The following is a 17,326-nucleotide window of genomic DNA, read 5'->3' as shown; positions in this document are numbered from 1 at the left end:
TGCAGTTTTCTGCCAAACACAACGCACTAATGACTATTACCACTATTGTGGTGTCCAGACGTCAGCTCGTGGAACGTGTGTTTGTGTTTGTGCAGGTACGGGTCCGATCCACATGAACGTGGTGCAGTGTTCGGGCCGGGAGAGCTCCATCACACAGTGCCGCTTCCAGGAGGTGCCGCGTTACTCATGCAAACACTCCCAGGATGCATCTGTCCGCTGCAACGTCCCCAACACCGGCCTGAGCGCGAAGGTACGTTCATAGACACTTACTGTAACAGTAGAGTAATCTTCCGCTCTTGAGTCATTGGCAGCCTGTAGAAGCGGATGGTAAAAAGTTGTAAAATTTGGCACACAGATAGAGGACCGTATGCACATTTATCATAGCAAATTTGGAGTCTCTAACTCAAACTCTCTAGCGCCACCAACTGTCCAAAGTTGCTCTTATGTTATTCCAAGAACCGTACGGACTAGAAACAAAATTCTTTAAATTCTTTGCTTTTTGACACACAAATCAAACCAGATCACCTTCAGATCATGCAGAAAACAAGTAAGTCAAACCATTCAGATTAGTCAAAGCATTCTTGAATAACACACAAACGAATTTGATGAAGAGCACACCATAGTGTTTGTTGCTGTATCTCTGCAACACTTTAACATATTCAGACCAAAGTTGGTGTGTGTTATGATAACCATGACCTGAGGACACCTGCCCAGTTTCAGCACAGCACCACCTAGTGGACAGGAGATAGAACCCTTAGATCAAGCTAAGAACATCGATACCAATTATGCTATAATCGTCCAAAATTGCTATCCTGTCTGCTTGAAATTTGGAGGAATAAAGTGTAGACTTTGTTACTTCTTATATTAAAATATTTTATTCACAAAGCACCCCATTGTAATGTCTCTAAAAAGGAGTTTTTATTTTCTTTGAAAACTTATAACTTCTCGTAGACTGTTTGTCTGATTTTCACCAAATTAGATTCAGATCACCTTCTCATCATGCTGACAAAAATGTACGAAATTCAAGCTGATTAGTTAAAATGTTCTTGAATAACACAAGAACAAATTCAATGAAGAGGACGTCAAAGAGGACATGAGGCTGTATCTGTGCAACACTTCAACATATTCTGACCAAACCTGGTGCGTGTTATGACATCCATACCTGCACAGTTTCGACATTACGCCACCTGATGGTCAGGAGTTAGATTCCTTGGATCATACCAAGAACAACGATACCAATTATTAAATGTCCTGTCTGCCATTTAGATTTTCTTTAAAAACCTCCTTTTTCAAACAAATTTTCACCAAATTTGATTCAGATCATGATGGCAAAAATGTTATGGATTTTGTACTAATATATGTCAAACTGTTTATGTTTATGGCGTGATGCCGAACACTTTACCATATTGAAACACTGAGTGTGTCATTGTGACCATCAAGTTTGTCACGCTGCCACCTATTGGTCAAAAGTAATTATTAATTGTATTGTATTAATGATTTTTCAACAGTTTTGCCTTAAATCATCTGTAGATGTCTTTTTGCCGTCGTTCTGGTGTTCCCTGCTATGCTCCTCATTGTCTCTCTGGTAGTGCTTGGCCCCAGCTATATTTTCTCTCTGTCACAGTACTGTAGTTAGTTATAGTTTGAGCAGACATGAAGCAGTGATAGTTGACCTGACGAGTGACCCTCGGGCTGCGGTGTGTCCTGTAATGCTCAGGTGCGTCTGGCGGGGGGGCGGCAGGCGGCGGAGGGCCGGGTGGAGGTGCTGATGGAGGTGAACGGTCAGCAGCGCTGGGGCTCCGTCTGCAGTGAGAACTGGGGCATTAATGAAGCCATGGTGGTGTGTCGACAGCTCGGCTTCGGCTTCGCTTCCAGAGCCCATCAGGTGCGTGACGTTAACTCTGTACTGCATCTGTGCATCAAGATCTCATGATGGAGGAGCGTTCACTTACTTTATCATGCTGCTGCACCAGAATGTCCACAAGAAGAACGTTTGGTGGGAAAAATATTTAAATTTGACTGAACATTTGCATGCCGTCAGCAGTGTTGGGGGTATAACTTGAGTTACGTAATCAATTACTTTTTTCACATAACTAGCAAAGTAATGCATTACTTTTTAATTAACAGTAAAATATCTGAGTTACTTCTTCAAATAAGTAACGCCAGTTTCTTTGTTTTCCCATTTATTGACGAGCAGCTCTCCTGCTGTATGTAATAGTGCAGAGGCGTTGTGTGTAATGTGTAAACAAATACAATGGTTACTGTAGTTCTAAATATGAACATGTATTTACTCATCACACTTACACAAAAACAGATTCAGTATTCCTCAAAATGAATAAAAACGCAATGACGCAAACCTGCAATTATTAAATATGTTAAATAACACAGATATCCTTTATGTATTTAATCCCATTTTATTAACCAGTGTCTTGGCTGCTGACCTTCAATGAGCTGATTTAACCCTATTAATATGCAAAAATTACCCAAACTAGCATCTGTTCTTTTTTCATTGCTGACGAGTGTTTCTTTCTTATTCTGCGTTCTACTGTACAGACGTGAATTTACATTCCCTTCAGCCTGAGACGTATTCATTTCACTTTTGTTGTGAAAGGGCTTTTACATTTGCCAAAAATAGAACTTTTTATATTAAAAACAAACAAGCCCAGCCCAGTTTTAAAAAGTAACGCAAAAGTAACGTAACGCATTACTTTCCATAAAAAGTAACTAAGTAACGTAATTAGTTACTTTTTTTAGGGAGTAACGCAACATTGTAATGTATTACATTTTTCCAACACTGGCCGTCAGTAGCTATGTTTCCATCCAAAGCTGCTAATTTAGCTATGAAAAATTTGAATATCGCATAAAACATTTGTGAATAAATCCCAACCTCCATCCCATGTGTTCAAGAGAATAAAATCGTGACTTTCTTGGAAACTGGCGCAAGGTATTAAGAGTAAAAATTAAAGTTGCTGCATCCGGGGAAACAAACATGTGTTTTTTTTTTCCAACATAATAAATGACTTGCTGCAGATGAAACGCACTAATAAACACAGTTATGAGGTAAAGTCAGATGCGCAATGTGGAATTTATTCGGTAAATGTGTTTCCATCGTAGTTTATGCAAATTCGTATCTGATAAAGAAAGAAAACCGATCCAACTCAATTGAGTGCATATGTTTTTTATGCACAGGCCGCTTTTGTGAAACGCTTGTTTATTAGCACAGACTCTCTCAGCTCAACTGTTATTGTGCTTGAAGAGACCCTTATGAGCGACTACTGAATAATCACACACTGAAATCAGACACAGCAGTACGTGATCATGTCAAGCTGCTCATTCAGTGTCAGTTTATTCAGTAATGGAGAGCTGAATGTGTTTCACTGTCACTGTTTGCACCCGCAGGGCTTTTGTTTCCAGGGCTGTTGTTTCCCATGCAGAGGTAATTACAGCCCTGCACAGATTCAGGGAAAGAGCAGGAAACCAGAGAAAAAACAAACCCAGAATAGAGCCGCTGGACCAGAGCACATTTGCACTCTTATTAAAGCCTGTTTAAAAGTGGCTCTCGCTAAATAGACGGTGGAGAGGAACGTGGAAAGTATTTGATAATGTGCATGAGTTAGCTGTAATAGCGGCCGTTATTAGACTCTGGGAGGATTCCTGTGGATTCAGTCTCGCGTTCGGTCCGTCCCGCAGGAGACCTGGTACTGGCCCAGCAGCTCCGGGTCCGAGGACGTGCTTCTGAGCGGAACACACTGCATCGGCACCGAGAACTCCATCCAGCAGTGCAGCAGGAACGGACAGGTGTACTGCCCACGAGGGGGCGGAGCCAGAGCCGCCGGAGTCACCTGTGCGGACGGTACGAGCACACCTCAACACACACACACACACTCACACCTGAACACATATACATATACACACACTCTCAGACGCTAGACTTCAAACCTGCAATATGATTGAGTAACAGGATATGACATCAGTCTCCAGGACTTCATATCATATCATATTGATTATAATATAATATATTTAAATGTAACAAAATAATACATCATTTAAAAATAATAAAAAAAACTTACTGAAATGAATTAAATACATTTCAAATTAAAATAAATAAGTACATATTTTTTTAAATTATCAAAATAAAACATTTACTAAAATATTAACTCAGTCATACAGATTTCAAATTAACATAAATATTTTTAAAATAAATCACTTACTAAAAAAATTAAATAAAATACTAAAAATGTTTTGACAAAAATATCAAATGTAAGTAAATGTAAATAAATAAACTTTTAAAATAAAACACAAAAAAATAATGAAATCACAAAAATATCAAATTAAAATAAATAATTTTAAAATAAAACATTCCAAATAAAATACTAAAATGAATTAAATTATACAAATGTCAAACAAATAATTTTTTAAAAATAAAACATAGTAAAGTACTTACAAAAAATTTAATAAAATGTGAAAATAAAATAATTTGAAAATTAATGCACAAAATGCTTACAAAAATTGTTTATTTATAAAAATGTCAAATTAATATAAATAATTTTAAAATAAAGTAAATATTTTTAAAATAAAAACAAAATGAAAACCCTTACTAAAAAAGGTGTTATATTTGATCAGTTTCCTTGTGTGTCATATCATCATTACCCATGAACGTGCAAATCTGTTGATTAAATTGAAATATTAAACTTAAAATCTCAAAGTGACTTAAAGTAGGGATTTAGCTGACCAGAAAGTCTCAGTTTAATATAATATTTTGATTAAAGTGATTTGCTGCAGTATGTTGGACATTCATGCAGCTGTGGAATCTGTTGCTCTTGTGTGTATGTGATGAGTGTGTGTTGTGTGTGTCCTCAGCGGCTCCGGATCTGGTGATCGACGCGCAGCTGGTGCAGGAGTCTGCGTATCTGGAGGATCGTCCGCTGCGCCTGCTGACCTGCGCTCACGAGGAGAACTGTCTGTCGTCCTCCGCCGCGCGCATGACCTGGCCCTACGGTCACCGGCGGCTGCTGCGCTTCTCCTCACGCATCATGAACCTCGGACGAGCCGACTTCAGACCGCGAGCCTCACGAGAGTCCTGGACCTGGCACCAGTGCCACCGGTGAGTGTGTGTGTGTGCATGAAAGTGTGTGTGAGCTTGAGAGAGTGTGTGAGTGTGTGAAAGAGCGGGTGTGCATGAGAGAGTGCGTGTGTATGAGAGAGAGTGTGTGAGCGTGTGTGTGTGAGAGAGTGCGAGTGCGTGTGTGTGTGTGAGAGAATGCATGAGAGTGCATGAGCATGTGTGTGTGTGTGTGTGAGAGTGTGTGTGTGTGTGTGTGTGTGTGTGTGTGTGTGTGTGAGAGTGCGAGTGCATGTGCGTCAGCGTGTGTGTGTGAGAGTGTGTGTGTGTGAGTGCGAGTGCATGTGCGTGAGCGTGTGTGTGAGTGTGTGTGTGTGTGTGTGTGTGTGAGTGTGTGAGCGTGTGTGTGCATTGTGTGGTGTGCGTGTGTGTGGAATGCAGAGAGTGCAATGCGTGTGTGTGTGTGTGTGAGAGAATGCATGAGAGTGCGTGAGCGTCGCTGTGTGTGTGTGTGGTGTGTGTGTGTGTGAGTGCGTGTGTGTGCGATGGTGAGTGACGAGTGTGTGGTGTGTGTGTGTGTGTGTGTGTGTGTGTGTGTGTGAGTGTGTGAGCGTGTGTGTGAGAGAGAGTGCAATGCGTGTGTGTGTGTGTGTGAGAGAATGCATGAGAGTGCATGAGCGTGTGTGTGTGTGTGTGTGTGTGTGTGTGTGTGAGTGCGAGTGCATATGGGTGAGCGTGTGTGAGTGTGTTTTTTTTAATGCTTTAAATTTATCTCATCTCTATTTATATAGTTTTAATATCATAAGTTTATGGCAGTTGTTAGGTTTTTTTATTTCTTAATTTTTCTTAATTCTTTTAATATTCTATTCGTTTTCTGTTATATTTTGCAACTATTTAGTAACTTGCCAGTTAAAATGTACAATTCTTGATTCCAGTTTCAATAAAACAGCCAAACTAAAAGCCTAGCATATAAAGTTCAAGCAGTATTAAAGACAAGTGAAGAGTCAATAAAATAAGTACTAATAAACAAATTACAAGCAGCACAAATAAATAAATACATAAATAGATCAAATATACAAATTAAACACTGCTTTCAGTTTTTTTAGGTTTGTAGGTGTTCAGGTACAGAAACTGAATAATCAAATGTAAAATAAAACTGCATAGTCATCAGTGTATAAATTAGATTATACAGATAGATAGATTATTCCTCGTTAAAGCTAAAAAGTGTATTCAGTCTAGAGCACTGACTGATTTTCTAACATTAGGGACACTGGTAAAGATGCTAAATTAGGCTGCTGTCACTTTAAGACTCAATGCATGGATGCAGTATAATAATACACATCAGACTGCTTTCTCGACTGTTTATGTTCACTTAAGACATTATCAAGTGTTTTCGAGGATACTCACCAAGACAGCTATTTTTGACCGAATTTTGTCTGTACATCAAACACAATAAGATGCGAAAGAGAACTTAATTCTGTGTCCTCGCGTTGTCTGAGATGCGACTTTCTGTGCGCACGAAACAGCGTGCGAGTGCTAAATTGAGTTCTTTCGCGTCGTCTTGTGCTTTAAAATTTTAAAACCACTTTAATGTTCAAATCAGCATGGTGTATTTGTCTGTTTAAGCACAAGAAGATGCAAAAGAAAACGCATTTGGACAGAAAACATCACACACATGCTGAGCTGAGTTCTTTCATGTCTGTTTTCAATGATGATCTTTTGTGACAGATTTATCACTTTATTAGTGATGAAGTTATTTAAAATAAAATACTTACTAAAATTAATTAAATAATAAAAATGACAAATTAGAATAAATTATTTTAAAATGAAACAATCAAAACAACGCTTGCTAACAGTTAAATCATACAAATATCATTTTAGAATAAATCGACTAATTCATCAAATTATTAGTTATAAAAATGAATTAAATAATAAATATTAAATTAGAATAAATATATTTTTAAAATAAATAAAAATACAAAACTTTTCAAAATTAATAAAATGTCAGATTAGAATAAATAATTGAAAAAAATATCAAATTTATACAATTATTAAAACTGATTAAATCAAAAATGTAAAATTGGATTAAATAACTAATTTTACAATAAAACAATCAAGGCAAAACACTTAAATTAATTAAACCATAAAAGTGTCAAAGGACTAAATAATTTAAAATACAACAAAATAACCACTTATTAAAAGTAAAAAAAAAAAAAATCTTTGTTTTTAAAAATGTCTATATAATTTTTATGTATTAGTTATGTTAATGCTTCACCTGAATGAAGATAAATGTTGCGGTGGAATCTAGCTGAAATAAAGTCCGTTTGTATGTTTTCTATCATTGTGATGTAGTCGTGTTTGTGCTGGTGTCTGATTGGTCGTCTCTCGCTCCAGCAGCTGACCAGCAGCCAATCAGAGGCCATGACTGTGTCACATGATGGTAGTGATTGACAGCGTGACTGTACCGTGCTGCTCGTCTCTTACAGGCACTACCACAGCATCGAGGTGTTCACGCACTATGACCTCCTGACCCTGAACGGCACAAAGGTCGCGGAGGGTCACAAGGCCAGCTTCTGTCTGGAGGACACATACTGCCCTGAAGGTGCATTTTCTTTTATCACAAAATATTTTCTGCATAATAATTGGATAATAATGAGCTGATCGTACTTTTCAAAACCTAGAATTAGTTCTAAGTCGCCATGCATTATTATCATTATTTTGTTTCTTGTTTTCTCATTATCACAGCTTAATTTTCTCGTGATCTTGACATAACAAAAGTGTCTCTTTGAACAATGTTGGATTTTTAAAACACAATGTTTTGAGTCTACTGTTGCTATAGTAACAAACGCAGCCTTGACCGGGACATTCTAAAACACTAAACCTGGCTTAATACATTAATTCAGAGTGTTTATAAAAGACCAAACTCAGTATACACATTATTAGTAATCACACTATGTACACACAAGAAGATGTATTATAATAATTTGTTTGTGATTTGTATTAGTCATGTAGGAAAGGCTGATATCATGTGTTTTACAAGCTTGGGATGCTGTTGTGTGTGTGTGTGTGTGTGTGTGTGTGTGTGTGTGTGTGTGTGTGTGTGTGTGTGTGTTTGTGTGTGTGTGTGCGCTAGCCTACAAAGAAATGTAGAAAATACAAAACATTCGGCTACAACACTGTAGAACATCACTGAACTAAATCATTCACATATGCAAATCACATTTATTAACAATAAAGATTAAAAATAAGAAAGATGTACATTACAAATATCTTGTTGTAATTGAGAAACTGTCGTGCAGCAGTAATAACGTAATGATAAAAGACACAATTTCAAGCAAAATTATCATATTTATTAAAGCATTTAACATTTATAAGTTAATTAAATGTCAGTAATGAATTGCAGTATACAGCTCTGCATCAGTCTATAGCGCCCCCTGTTGTGTGTCAATATCACGAGAAAATTAAAAGTCGTGGCCACTTAGAACTCCCGTAATAATGAGTAAAATACAGATTTTTGAAGTTCATGTATTTAGTGTGATTTACGCTGGAGTGTGATGAATAACAGTACAGTACAGGAATCCTGTAAAACCACTCCAGTGTTTCATGTTAAACAGCGTCTCGTTCTGCTTGGTCTCCACGGTAACAGGCCTGACTAAACGCTACGCCTGCTATAACATGGGCGATCAGGGCATCACTGTGGGCTGCTGGGATACGTACCGCCACGACATCGACTGCCAGTGGGTGGACATCACCGACGTGCGGCCCGGGGACTACATCTTCCAGGTCAGAGGTCACGCCCACCCTAACCCTAACCCTAACCATCTTCCAGGTCAGAGGTCACCCTAACCCTCAGTAACTATCATAAGGGGTTGCCGAGGTGGCAAGTGGAGAACTTGATTGAGGAAGCATGGCATCCCATTGTCACACTGGGAATTCTCACCATTCCTCCATCGAGGTAAAAGCGGTGGATTTCTTGGACACAACAGTATAGAAGGGGCTGGGGTTTGTGACCTCGGGGAAGTTGGACGTTAAAGTCCTTTTTAAGGATACGGACACCCATGCATTACTGCATCACCATAGCTATCATCCCCGCCACACTTTCGGGGTATTGTTCAGTTCAGTAGGGTTTATACAAGAGACGAGGATTTTACGAGGATAAACGGGTTCTGTTTAGAGCTTTACAGGAGAGGGGCGTTACTGTGTTGTCAGGTGAAATACAAATCTTAGGGGTTTATTAGTACACTTCCGGTGATCAGGGAAAGGTTAGGGAGGGGCAAGGGGGCCACAGACTTTAATAATCTGGGGGAGACAGGAGGCCTTGATCGGGTTGGCCACCGAGAATTGCATTTATGTGATTCGGTGAGCCAAACAATATATGAGTCAAACGGGAAATGCCATTAGAACACGTTTGTGTCAACACAGATATACTATGTGATCTGGGTCTACTGGAAGGACCGGGAGGCCTCTGATTAAACATTTCGGGAGACATGGGGTCAACAAGGGTTGGAGCACAATAAGAGATGGACGACCAGACAACGGCTATATAGGGAGCATGTTTGGGTTAAGAGGCTAAACACAGGAGCCCCAAACAGCCTAAATGATAGGGTGGAGAGGAGAAAAAGATGTTAATTTGGGTTTAAGAGGTTTTTTTTTTTTTTGGTGTAGATTCATGGATAATTTTGGTTTTTGTATGGTTTTTTCTTCGTAAATGTGAAAGCTTTAGTAAGGGGGCAGGAGCTGTGATGTTCATCTCCTGTTCTGATTGCTCCTTAGATGACAAATACATGGTGGGGGGGGTTAAACAGTGGAGATGGAGAGGCATCCGGGTGAAAAATGACTAGGTCTTTTCTTAGTAATTATGATCCTGGTGCGATGAAGATCTAGTCTGGGACCTATTTCCAGACTTTCGTGTGGTAGTGTCTCCTGCTGCCGCTCCATAATACAGTTCTCTCAGTGGTGTCATGAGTTAGGAGTGTGGTAAGAGTGTGGTCAGAGTGTGGTCAGAGTGTGGTCAGTGCAGGTGCTTCATTGTTACCACTGGCTCTCTGGGTGTTTTACTACCTGCTTTAAAGACGTTTCTCTGGAGCTGTTTAACGATGAGACCCATGAGACGAGGACAGTGTGCCAGTGGTGTCTGCAACAAGATGAATATTTAGTTTAACGTGTAAGGAAACATAGATTCTGCAGGTTTTATGAAGGTAACGTTAAGACCTTTTTAAAGACCAAGTAAATCAGATTTGAGGAACAAATGAATAAAAACACAAATATGTTCTGTAAATGTCTGGAGAGAAACACAGTGAACTGTATTAACATCAGAGTTTGAAAATACATCTTCCAACAGATATTCATAATTAATTCATTTTACAAAAATGCACTGCAACGCTCTGCTCCCAGACACTAGTCTTGTTTTCCAGTGCAGAAGAGTCTTAAATAAAGAGATTTACTGGAGATACAGAATGACATGAAATACAAAGTCTTGTTTGAAGTGATTTGTGATTAAGACAAGAGCTAATATCTGCCGTATGGCAAAAAAGTCACCTTAATTTAAAGGGAAGTTTTGATAACTCACTGACAAATATTCGTTGTTGTTCTAAGTGTAAACTCATTTAATTTTATAAAATTTTTCAAGACTTTTGCATGTGAAATAAACATCTTTATTGAAATATGATTGATATTTGTATTGGAAAACAAGACGAAACGCAGAGGAAGAGATGCATCCATCATTTTAGAAATGTAAGACTTTCTGCTCTGATTTAAAACGTTCTTAAGGATAAATGAAGACATTTCAAGACTGTAAGACCTGCAGGAACCTTTTGTGTATGATGTTGTTCATGTGTCAAATATTTGATTTCAACAAAATGAATTTATTATATTTCAGCTGGATAATGTTTTTCGTTTAATATTGTGTATTTTTAGGGGATATAATGGTAGTAAATAGTATTTGTGGAACAGTTCTGATCTATTTCTAACCTGTTTTTGAGCACAGACCTGAAAATGAGATTTGCACGTTAAACTGTGATGAAGCTGTGATGCTGAAGTCCGGTCTGTTTTTAAAGAAGGCGCTTCTTAAGATTATTGCTTGGGTGAAAAAAGTTTTAAAAGTGGAAATAAAAAAGTTTACGTTTATTATTATGAAAAATTCAAGAAATACTATTTTAAAATTGTATATAATGCCGTCTGTGAAGAATGATCTCAGTACACACACACACACTCTCTCTCTCTCTCACACACACACACACGCACACACACACTCTCTCTCTCTCTCACACACACACACACACCGGAGTGAAATACCTCATGGAGACGGTGTACATTTAAAAATGAGTTACAAATACAGTTAGTGAATCCAAACGATGGTTTTGACCACTGGCTCCACGACTGCATGTTTAAACGACTGAGGTACCACTCCAGAGGCAAGACTGCTCTTTAAATTGATTGAATTTTGCATCCAATAGTTTCAAAAGCCTTTTTTAGAATTTGAGGAGGAATACTGTCCTGGCTACAAGAAGATAGTTTCATCTTACCAAGAATCTCTCGCAAAGATGCACGGGATACGAACTCAGATTGTTCTTGTCAATAAAAAAAAGTCAAAAGTTTTCACACCTCGCGGCTGAGGACTGGAGGCAGGTAGATTGGGGAGTTTTCATTAATAGTGCTGAACAGAACACGAGGCTTATGGGAGTTATTATAGATCATATTTAAAAGATACTTTTAAGATCTAACAGTTTTTTGATGTTTATACAAACTGTCTTTTAACTCTTATGCGGTCTTCAGAGTCTTTTTGACCCACAAATGACGTTTGCTAAAATAAAAATAAAATGTTCTCTTTGTCCAAATTGCATGAGACTTTGTAGGGAGGTAAACACTTTCTAGATCTACAAATAATAATAAATAAAATATAATAATATCTTGTTTATATGTTAGTGTGAAACAAAAGTCTAAAATTCACTTTATAAAGACCCACATTTCTAACTTTGCTTCATCATGGATGATTTGACATGGTTTAGTGTATTTTTGCCCATTTTTTGGGAAAAGGAGTTTTAAAAATAAAACCTGATCACTTGTACCACTAGATGGCTGCAGAGCTCCACTGTATGCTAACTAAAAGATATCTTACCTCAAGATTTTTTCAGTTAGATTCATATCAACATGTTCTGAAATCACAATTAAAACAATAAAAATTACTTTGTCAAAGTTTAGCATTTTCTTGTACTGAAAAAATCAACCGTTACAGTATGACTGTAGAATCAAACCTGAACAAGATGTTTTATTTCAGTCATCTGTTTTTTATATAATTCTACAAATTGAGTCTACACTTCAGTTCCTAACTGTAAGAGAACAGCAGTTACAGAAATGAACAGTTATGTGTTACATGAGTACCACTCCATGACATCAACAACAGAATGCACCAGAAATTTAAACAGTTCTTTTCAATAATTTTTCTCTTCAAAAAACATTTTTCTCTCTTCAAAATCTTTTCTTTTTCAAAAACTTTTTTCTCTTTTTTAAAACATTTCTGTATCCAACTTTATTTATTTTTTCAAGAACCGGTTTCTCTTTTTAAAAAGCTTTTATCAGTTTTTCAGTTTTTTTCTGTTTTCCAGAACTTTTTTCAGTTTTTTTCTGTTTTCCAGAACTTTTTTCTGTTTTTTTCTTTCTGCAAATTTTTTTCTCTCTCTTAAAAACCTTTTCTCTCTGATATTTTCTCAAACATGAGAGAGAATAAAAATGATGTCTAGCTCACATTAGCATGCAGGCGCCGCTGTCAGCACGCAGGAAACAGCGCTACTGTACCCGGACTCTCTCTCTCGTGTTACTGTACCCGGACTCTCTCTCTCGTGTTACTGTACCCGGACTCTCTCTCTCGTGTTACTGTACCCGGACTCTCTCTCTCGTGTTACTGTACCCGGACTCTCTCTCTCGTGTTACTGTACCCGGACTCTCTCTCTCTTGTGTTACTGTACCCGGACTCTCTCTCTCGTGTTACTGTACCCGGACTCTCTCTCTCTCGTTACTGTACCCGGACTCTCTCTCTCGTGTTACTGTACCCGGACTCTCTCTCTCGTGTTACTGTACCCGGACTCTCTCTCTCTCGTTACTGTACCCGGACTCTCTCTCTCGTGTTTTACTGTACCCGGACTCTCTCTCTCGTGTTACTGTACCCGGACTCTCTCTCTCGTGTTACTGTACCCGGACTCTCTCTCTCTCGTTACTGTACCCGGACGTCTCTCTCTCTCGTGTTACTGTACCCGGACTCTCTCTCTCGTGTTACTGTACCCGGACTCTCTCTCTCTTGTTACTCTACCCGGACTCTCTCTCTCGTGTGTTACTGTACCCGGACTCTCTCTCTCTCTCGTGTTACTGTACCCGGACTCTCTCTCTCTCATGTTACTGTACCCCGGACTCTCTCTCGTGTTACTGTACCCGGACTCTCTCTCTCGTGTTACTGTACCCGGACTCTCTCTCTCGTGTTACTCTACCCGGACTCTCTCTCTCTCGTGTTACTGTACCCGGACTCTCTCTCTCGTGTTACTGTACCCGGACTCTCTCTCTCATGTTACTGTACCCGGACTCTCTCTCGTGTCGTGTTACTGTACCCCGACTCTCTCTCTCTCGTGTTACTGTACCCGGACTCTCTCTCTCGTGTTACTGTACCCGGACTCACTCTCTCATGTTACTGTACCCGGACTCTCTCTCTCTCTCTCTCGTGTTACTGTACCCGGACTCTCTCTCTCGTGTTACTGTACCCGGACTCTCTCTCTCGTGTTACTCTACCCGGACTCTCTCTCTCGTGTTACTGTACCCGGACTCTCTCTCTCGTGTTACTGTACCCGGACTCTCTCTCTCGTGTTACTGTACCCGGACTCTCTCTCTCTCGTGTTACTGTACCCGGACTCTCTCTCTCGTGTTACTGTACCCGGACTCTCTCTCTCATGTTACTGTACCCGGACTCTCTCTCTCATGTTACTGTACCCGGACTCTCTCTCGTGTTACTGTACCCGGACTCTCTCTCTCATGTTACTGTACCCGGACTCTCTCTCTCATGTTACTGTACCCGGACTCTCTCTCTCTCTCTCTCGTGTTACTGTACCCGGCCTCTCTCTCTCGTGTTACTGTACCCGGACTCTCTCTCTCGTGTTACTGTACCCGGACTCTCTCTCTCGTGTTACTGTACCCGGACTCTCTCTCTCGTGTTACTGTACCCGGACTCTCTCTCTCATGTTACTGTACCCGGACTCTCTCTCTCATGTTACTGTACCCGGACTCTCTCTCGAGTTACTGTACCCGGACTCTCTCTCTCTCGTGTTACTGTACCCGGACTCTCTCTCTCGTGTTACTGTACCTGGACTCTCTCTCTCGTGTTACTGTACCCGGACTCTCTCTCTCGTCTCGTGTTACTGTACCCGGACTCTCTCTCTCGTGTTACTGTACCCGGACTCTCTCTCTCATGTTACTGTACCCGGACTCTCTCTCTCATGTTACTGTACCCGGACTCTCTCTCGAGTTACTGTACCCGGACTCTCTCTCTCGTGTTACTGTACCCGGACTCACTCTCTCATGTTACTGTACCCAGACTCTCTCTCTCGTGTTACTGTACCCGGACTCTCTCTCTCTCTCTCGTGTTACTGTACCCGGACTCTCTCTCGTGTTACTGTACCCGGACTCTCTCTCTCATGTTACTGTACCCGGACTCTCTCTCTCGTGTTACTGTACCCGGACTCTCTCTCTCTCTCTCTCGTTACTGTACCCGGACTCTCTCTCGTGTTACTGTACCCGGACTCTCTCTCTCGTTACTGTACCCGGACTCTCTCTCTCGTGTTACTGTACCCGGACTCTCTCTCTCGTTACTGTACCCGGACTCTCTCTCGTGTTACTCTACCCGGACTCTCTCTCTCGTGTTACTCTACCCGGACTCTCTCTCTCGTGTTACTGTACCCGGACTCTCTCTCTCGTATTACTCTACCCGGACTCTCTCTCTCGTTACTGTACCCGGACTCTCTCTCTCGTTACTGTACCCGGACTCTCTCTCTCGTGTTACTGTACCCGGACTCTCTCTCTCGTTACTGTACCCGGACTCTCTCTCTCGTGTTACTCTACCCGGACTCTCTCTCTCGTGTTACTGTACCCGGACTCTCTCTCTCGTGTTACTCTACCCGGACTCTCTCTCTCGTGTTACTCTACCCGGACTCTCTCTCTCGTGTTACTGTACCTGGACTCTCTCTCTCGTGTTACTGTACCCGGACTCTCTCTCTCGTGTTACTGTACCCGGACTCTCTCTCTCGTGTTACTGTACCCGGACTCTCTCTCTCTCGTGTTACTGTACCCGGACTCTCTCTCTCGTGTTACTGTACCCGGACTCTCTCTCTCTCGTGTTACTGTACCCGGACTCTCTCTCTCGTGTTACTGTACCCGGACTCTCTCTCTCGTGTTACTGTACCCGGACTCTCTCTCTCTCGCTACTGTACCCGGACTCTCTCTCTCGTTACTGTACCCGGACTCTCTCTCTCGTTACTGTACCTGGACTCTCTCTCTCTCTCGTTACTGTACCCGGACTCTCTCGGTACTGTACCCGGACTCTCTCTCTCTCGTGTTACTGTACCCGGACTCTCTCTCTCTCGTGTTACTGTACCCGGACTCTCTCTCTCGTTACTGTACCCGGACTCTCTCTCTCGTGTTACTGTACCCGGACTCTCTCTCTCGTTACTGTACCCGGACTCTCTCTCTTGTTACTGTACCCGGACTCTCTCTCTCGTTACTGTACCCGGACTCTCTCTCTCGTGTTACTGTACCCGGACTCTCTCTCTCTCTCTCTCTCGTTACTGTACCCGGACTCTCTCTCGTGTTACTGTACCCGGACTCTCTCTCTCGTGTTACTGTACCCCGGACTCTCTCTCTCTCGTGTTACTGTACCCGGACTCTCTCTCTCTCGTTACTGTACCCGGACTCTCTCTCTCGTGTTACTGTACCCGGACTCTCTCTCTCTCTCTCTCGTTACTGTACCCGGACTCTCTCTCTCGTGTTACTGTACCCGGACTCTCTCTCTCGTGTTACTGTACCCGGACTCTCTCTCTCTCTCGTGTTTACTGTACCCGGACTCTCTCTCTCTCTCGTTACTGTACCCGGACTCTCTCTCTCGTGTTACTGTACCCGGACTCTCTCTCTCGTGTTACTGTACCCGGACTCTCTCTCTCTCGTGTTACTGTACCCGGACTCTCTCTCTCTCGTTACTGTACCCGGACTGTCTCTCTCTCTCGTGTTACTGTACCCGGACTCTCTCTCTCTCGTTACTGTACCCGGACTCTCTCTCTCTCTCTCGTTACTGTACCCGGACTCTCTCTCTCGTTACTGTACCCGGACTCTCTCTCTCGTTACTGTACCTGGACTCTCTCTCTCGTTACTGTACCCGGACTCTCTCTCTCGTGTTACTGTACCCGGACTCTCTCTCTCTCTCTCGTTACTGTACCCGGACTCTCTCTCTCTCGTGTTACTGTACCCGGACTCTCTCTCTCGTTACTGTACCCGGACTCTCTCTCTCTCGTGTTACTGTACCCGGACTCTCTCTCTCTCTCGTTACTGTACCCGGACTCTCTCTCTCGTGTTACTGTACCCGGACTCTCTCTCTCTCTCTCGTGTTACTGTACCCGGACTCTCTCTCTCGTTACTGTACCCGGACTCTCTCTCTCTCGTGTTACTGTACCCGGACTCTCTCTCTCTCTCTCTCGTTACTGTACCCGGACTCTCTCTCTCGTGTTACTGTACCCGGACTCTCTCTCTCTCTCGTGTTACTGTACCCGGACTCTCTCTCTCTCTCGTGTTACTGTACCCGGACTCTCTCTCTCGTGTTACTGTACCCGGACTCTCTCTCTCTCTCGTGTTACTGTACCCGGACTCTCTCTCTCGTTACTGTACCCGGACTCTCTCTCTCTCGTTACTGTACCCGGACTCTCTCTCTCTCTCGTGTTACTGTACCCGGACTCTCTCTCTCGTGTTACTGTACCTGGACTCTCTCTCATGTTACTGAAGAGAAATAAAACAGTTTATGAAGACAGAAAAAATGGGAGAGAAAAGAAACTCGGAGAGAGAGAAAAATCTTAGGATTTTGGCTCAGGAAGGATCAGAGATGTTTATGAATATCAGATTTTATCCCTGTTAAGCCTATAAAAACAAGTCCTTTTCTTTATTGAAGTGGCTTCATATTTATGTAATTCATGTGATTATTTAAGTGTGTTTGCATTTCACATTGTTTTTATATTCCCCTTTACC

At 41.4% G+C, this 17,326-nt stretch overlaps 1 protein-coding gene across 1 annotated transcript in view; it reads left to right on the top strand.

The window, feature by feature from the left end:
- LOC109068969 (lysyl oxidase homolog 4) overlaps nt 1-17,326 on the top strand; it is a 34,928-nt gene that overhangs the window by 14,304 nt on the left and 3,298 nt on the right. Inside the window, exons 8-13 of the mRNA XM_042766927.1 lie at nt 96-250; nt 1,718-1,885; nt 3,691-3,853; nt 4,861-5,104; nt 7,549-7,664; nt 8,709-8,845. Of these exons, the coding sequence (XP_042622861.1) occupies nt 96-250; nt 1,718-1,885; nt 3,691-3,853; nt 4,861-5,104; nt 7,549-7,664; nt 8,709-8,845 (983 nt within the window). The remainder of the gene's footprint in view (nt 1-95; nt 251-1,717; nt 1,886-3,690; nt 3,854-4,860; nt 5,105-7,548; nt 7,665-8,708; nt 8,846-17,326) is intronic.

Source organism: Cyprinus carpio, chromosome A11 (genome assembly GCF_018340385.1).
Source record: "Cyprinus carpio isolate SPL01 chromosome A11, ASM1834038v1, whole genome shotgun sequence".
Lineage (NCBI taxonomy): Eukaryota > Metazoa > Chordata > Actinopteri > Cypriniformes > Cyprinidae > Cyprinus > Cyprinus carpio.
This window is presented reverse-complemented; position numbering and strand designations above follow the sequence as displayed.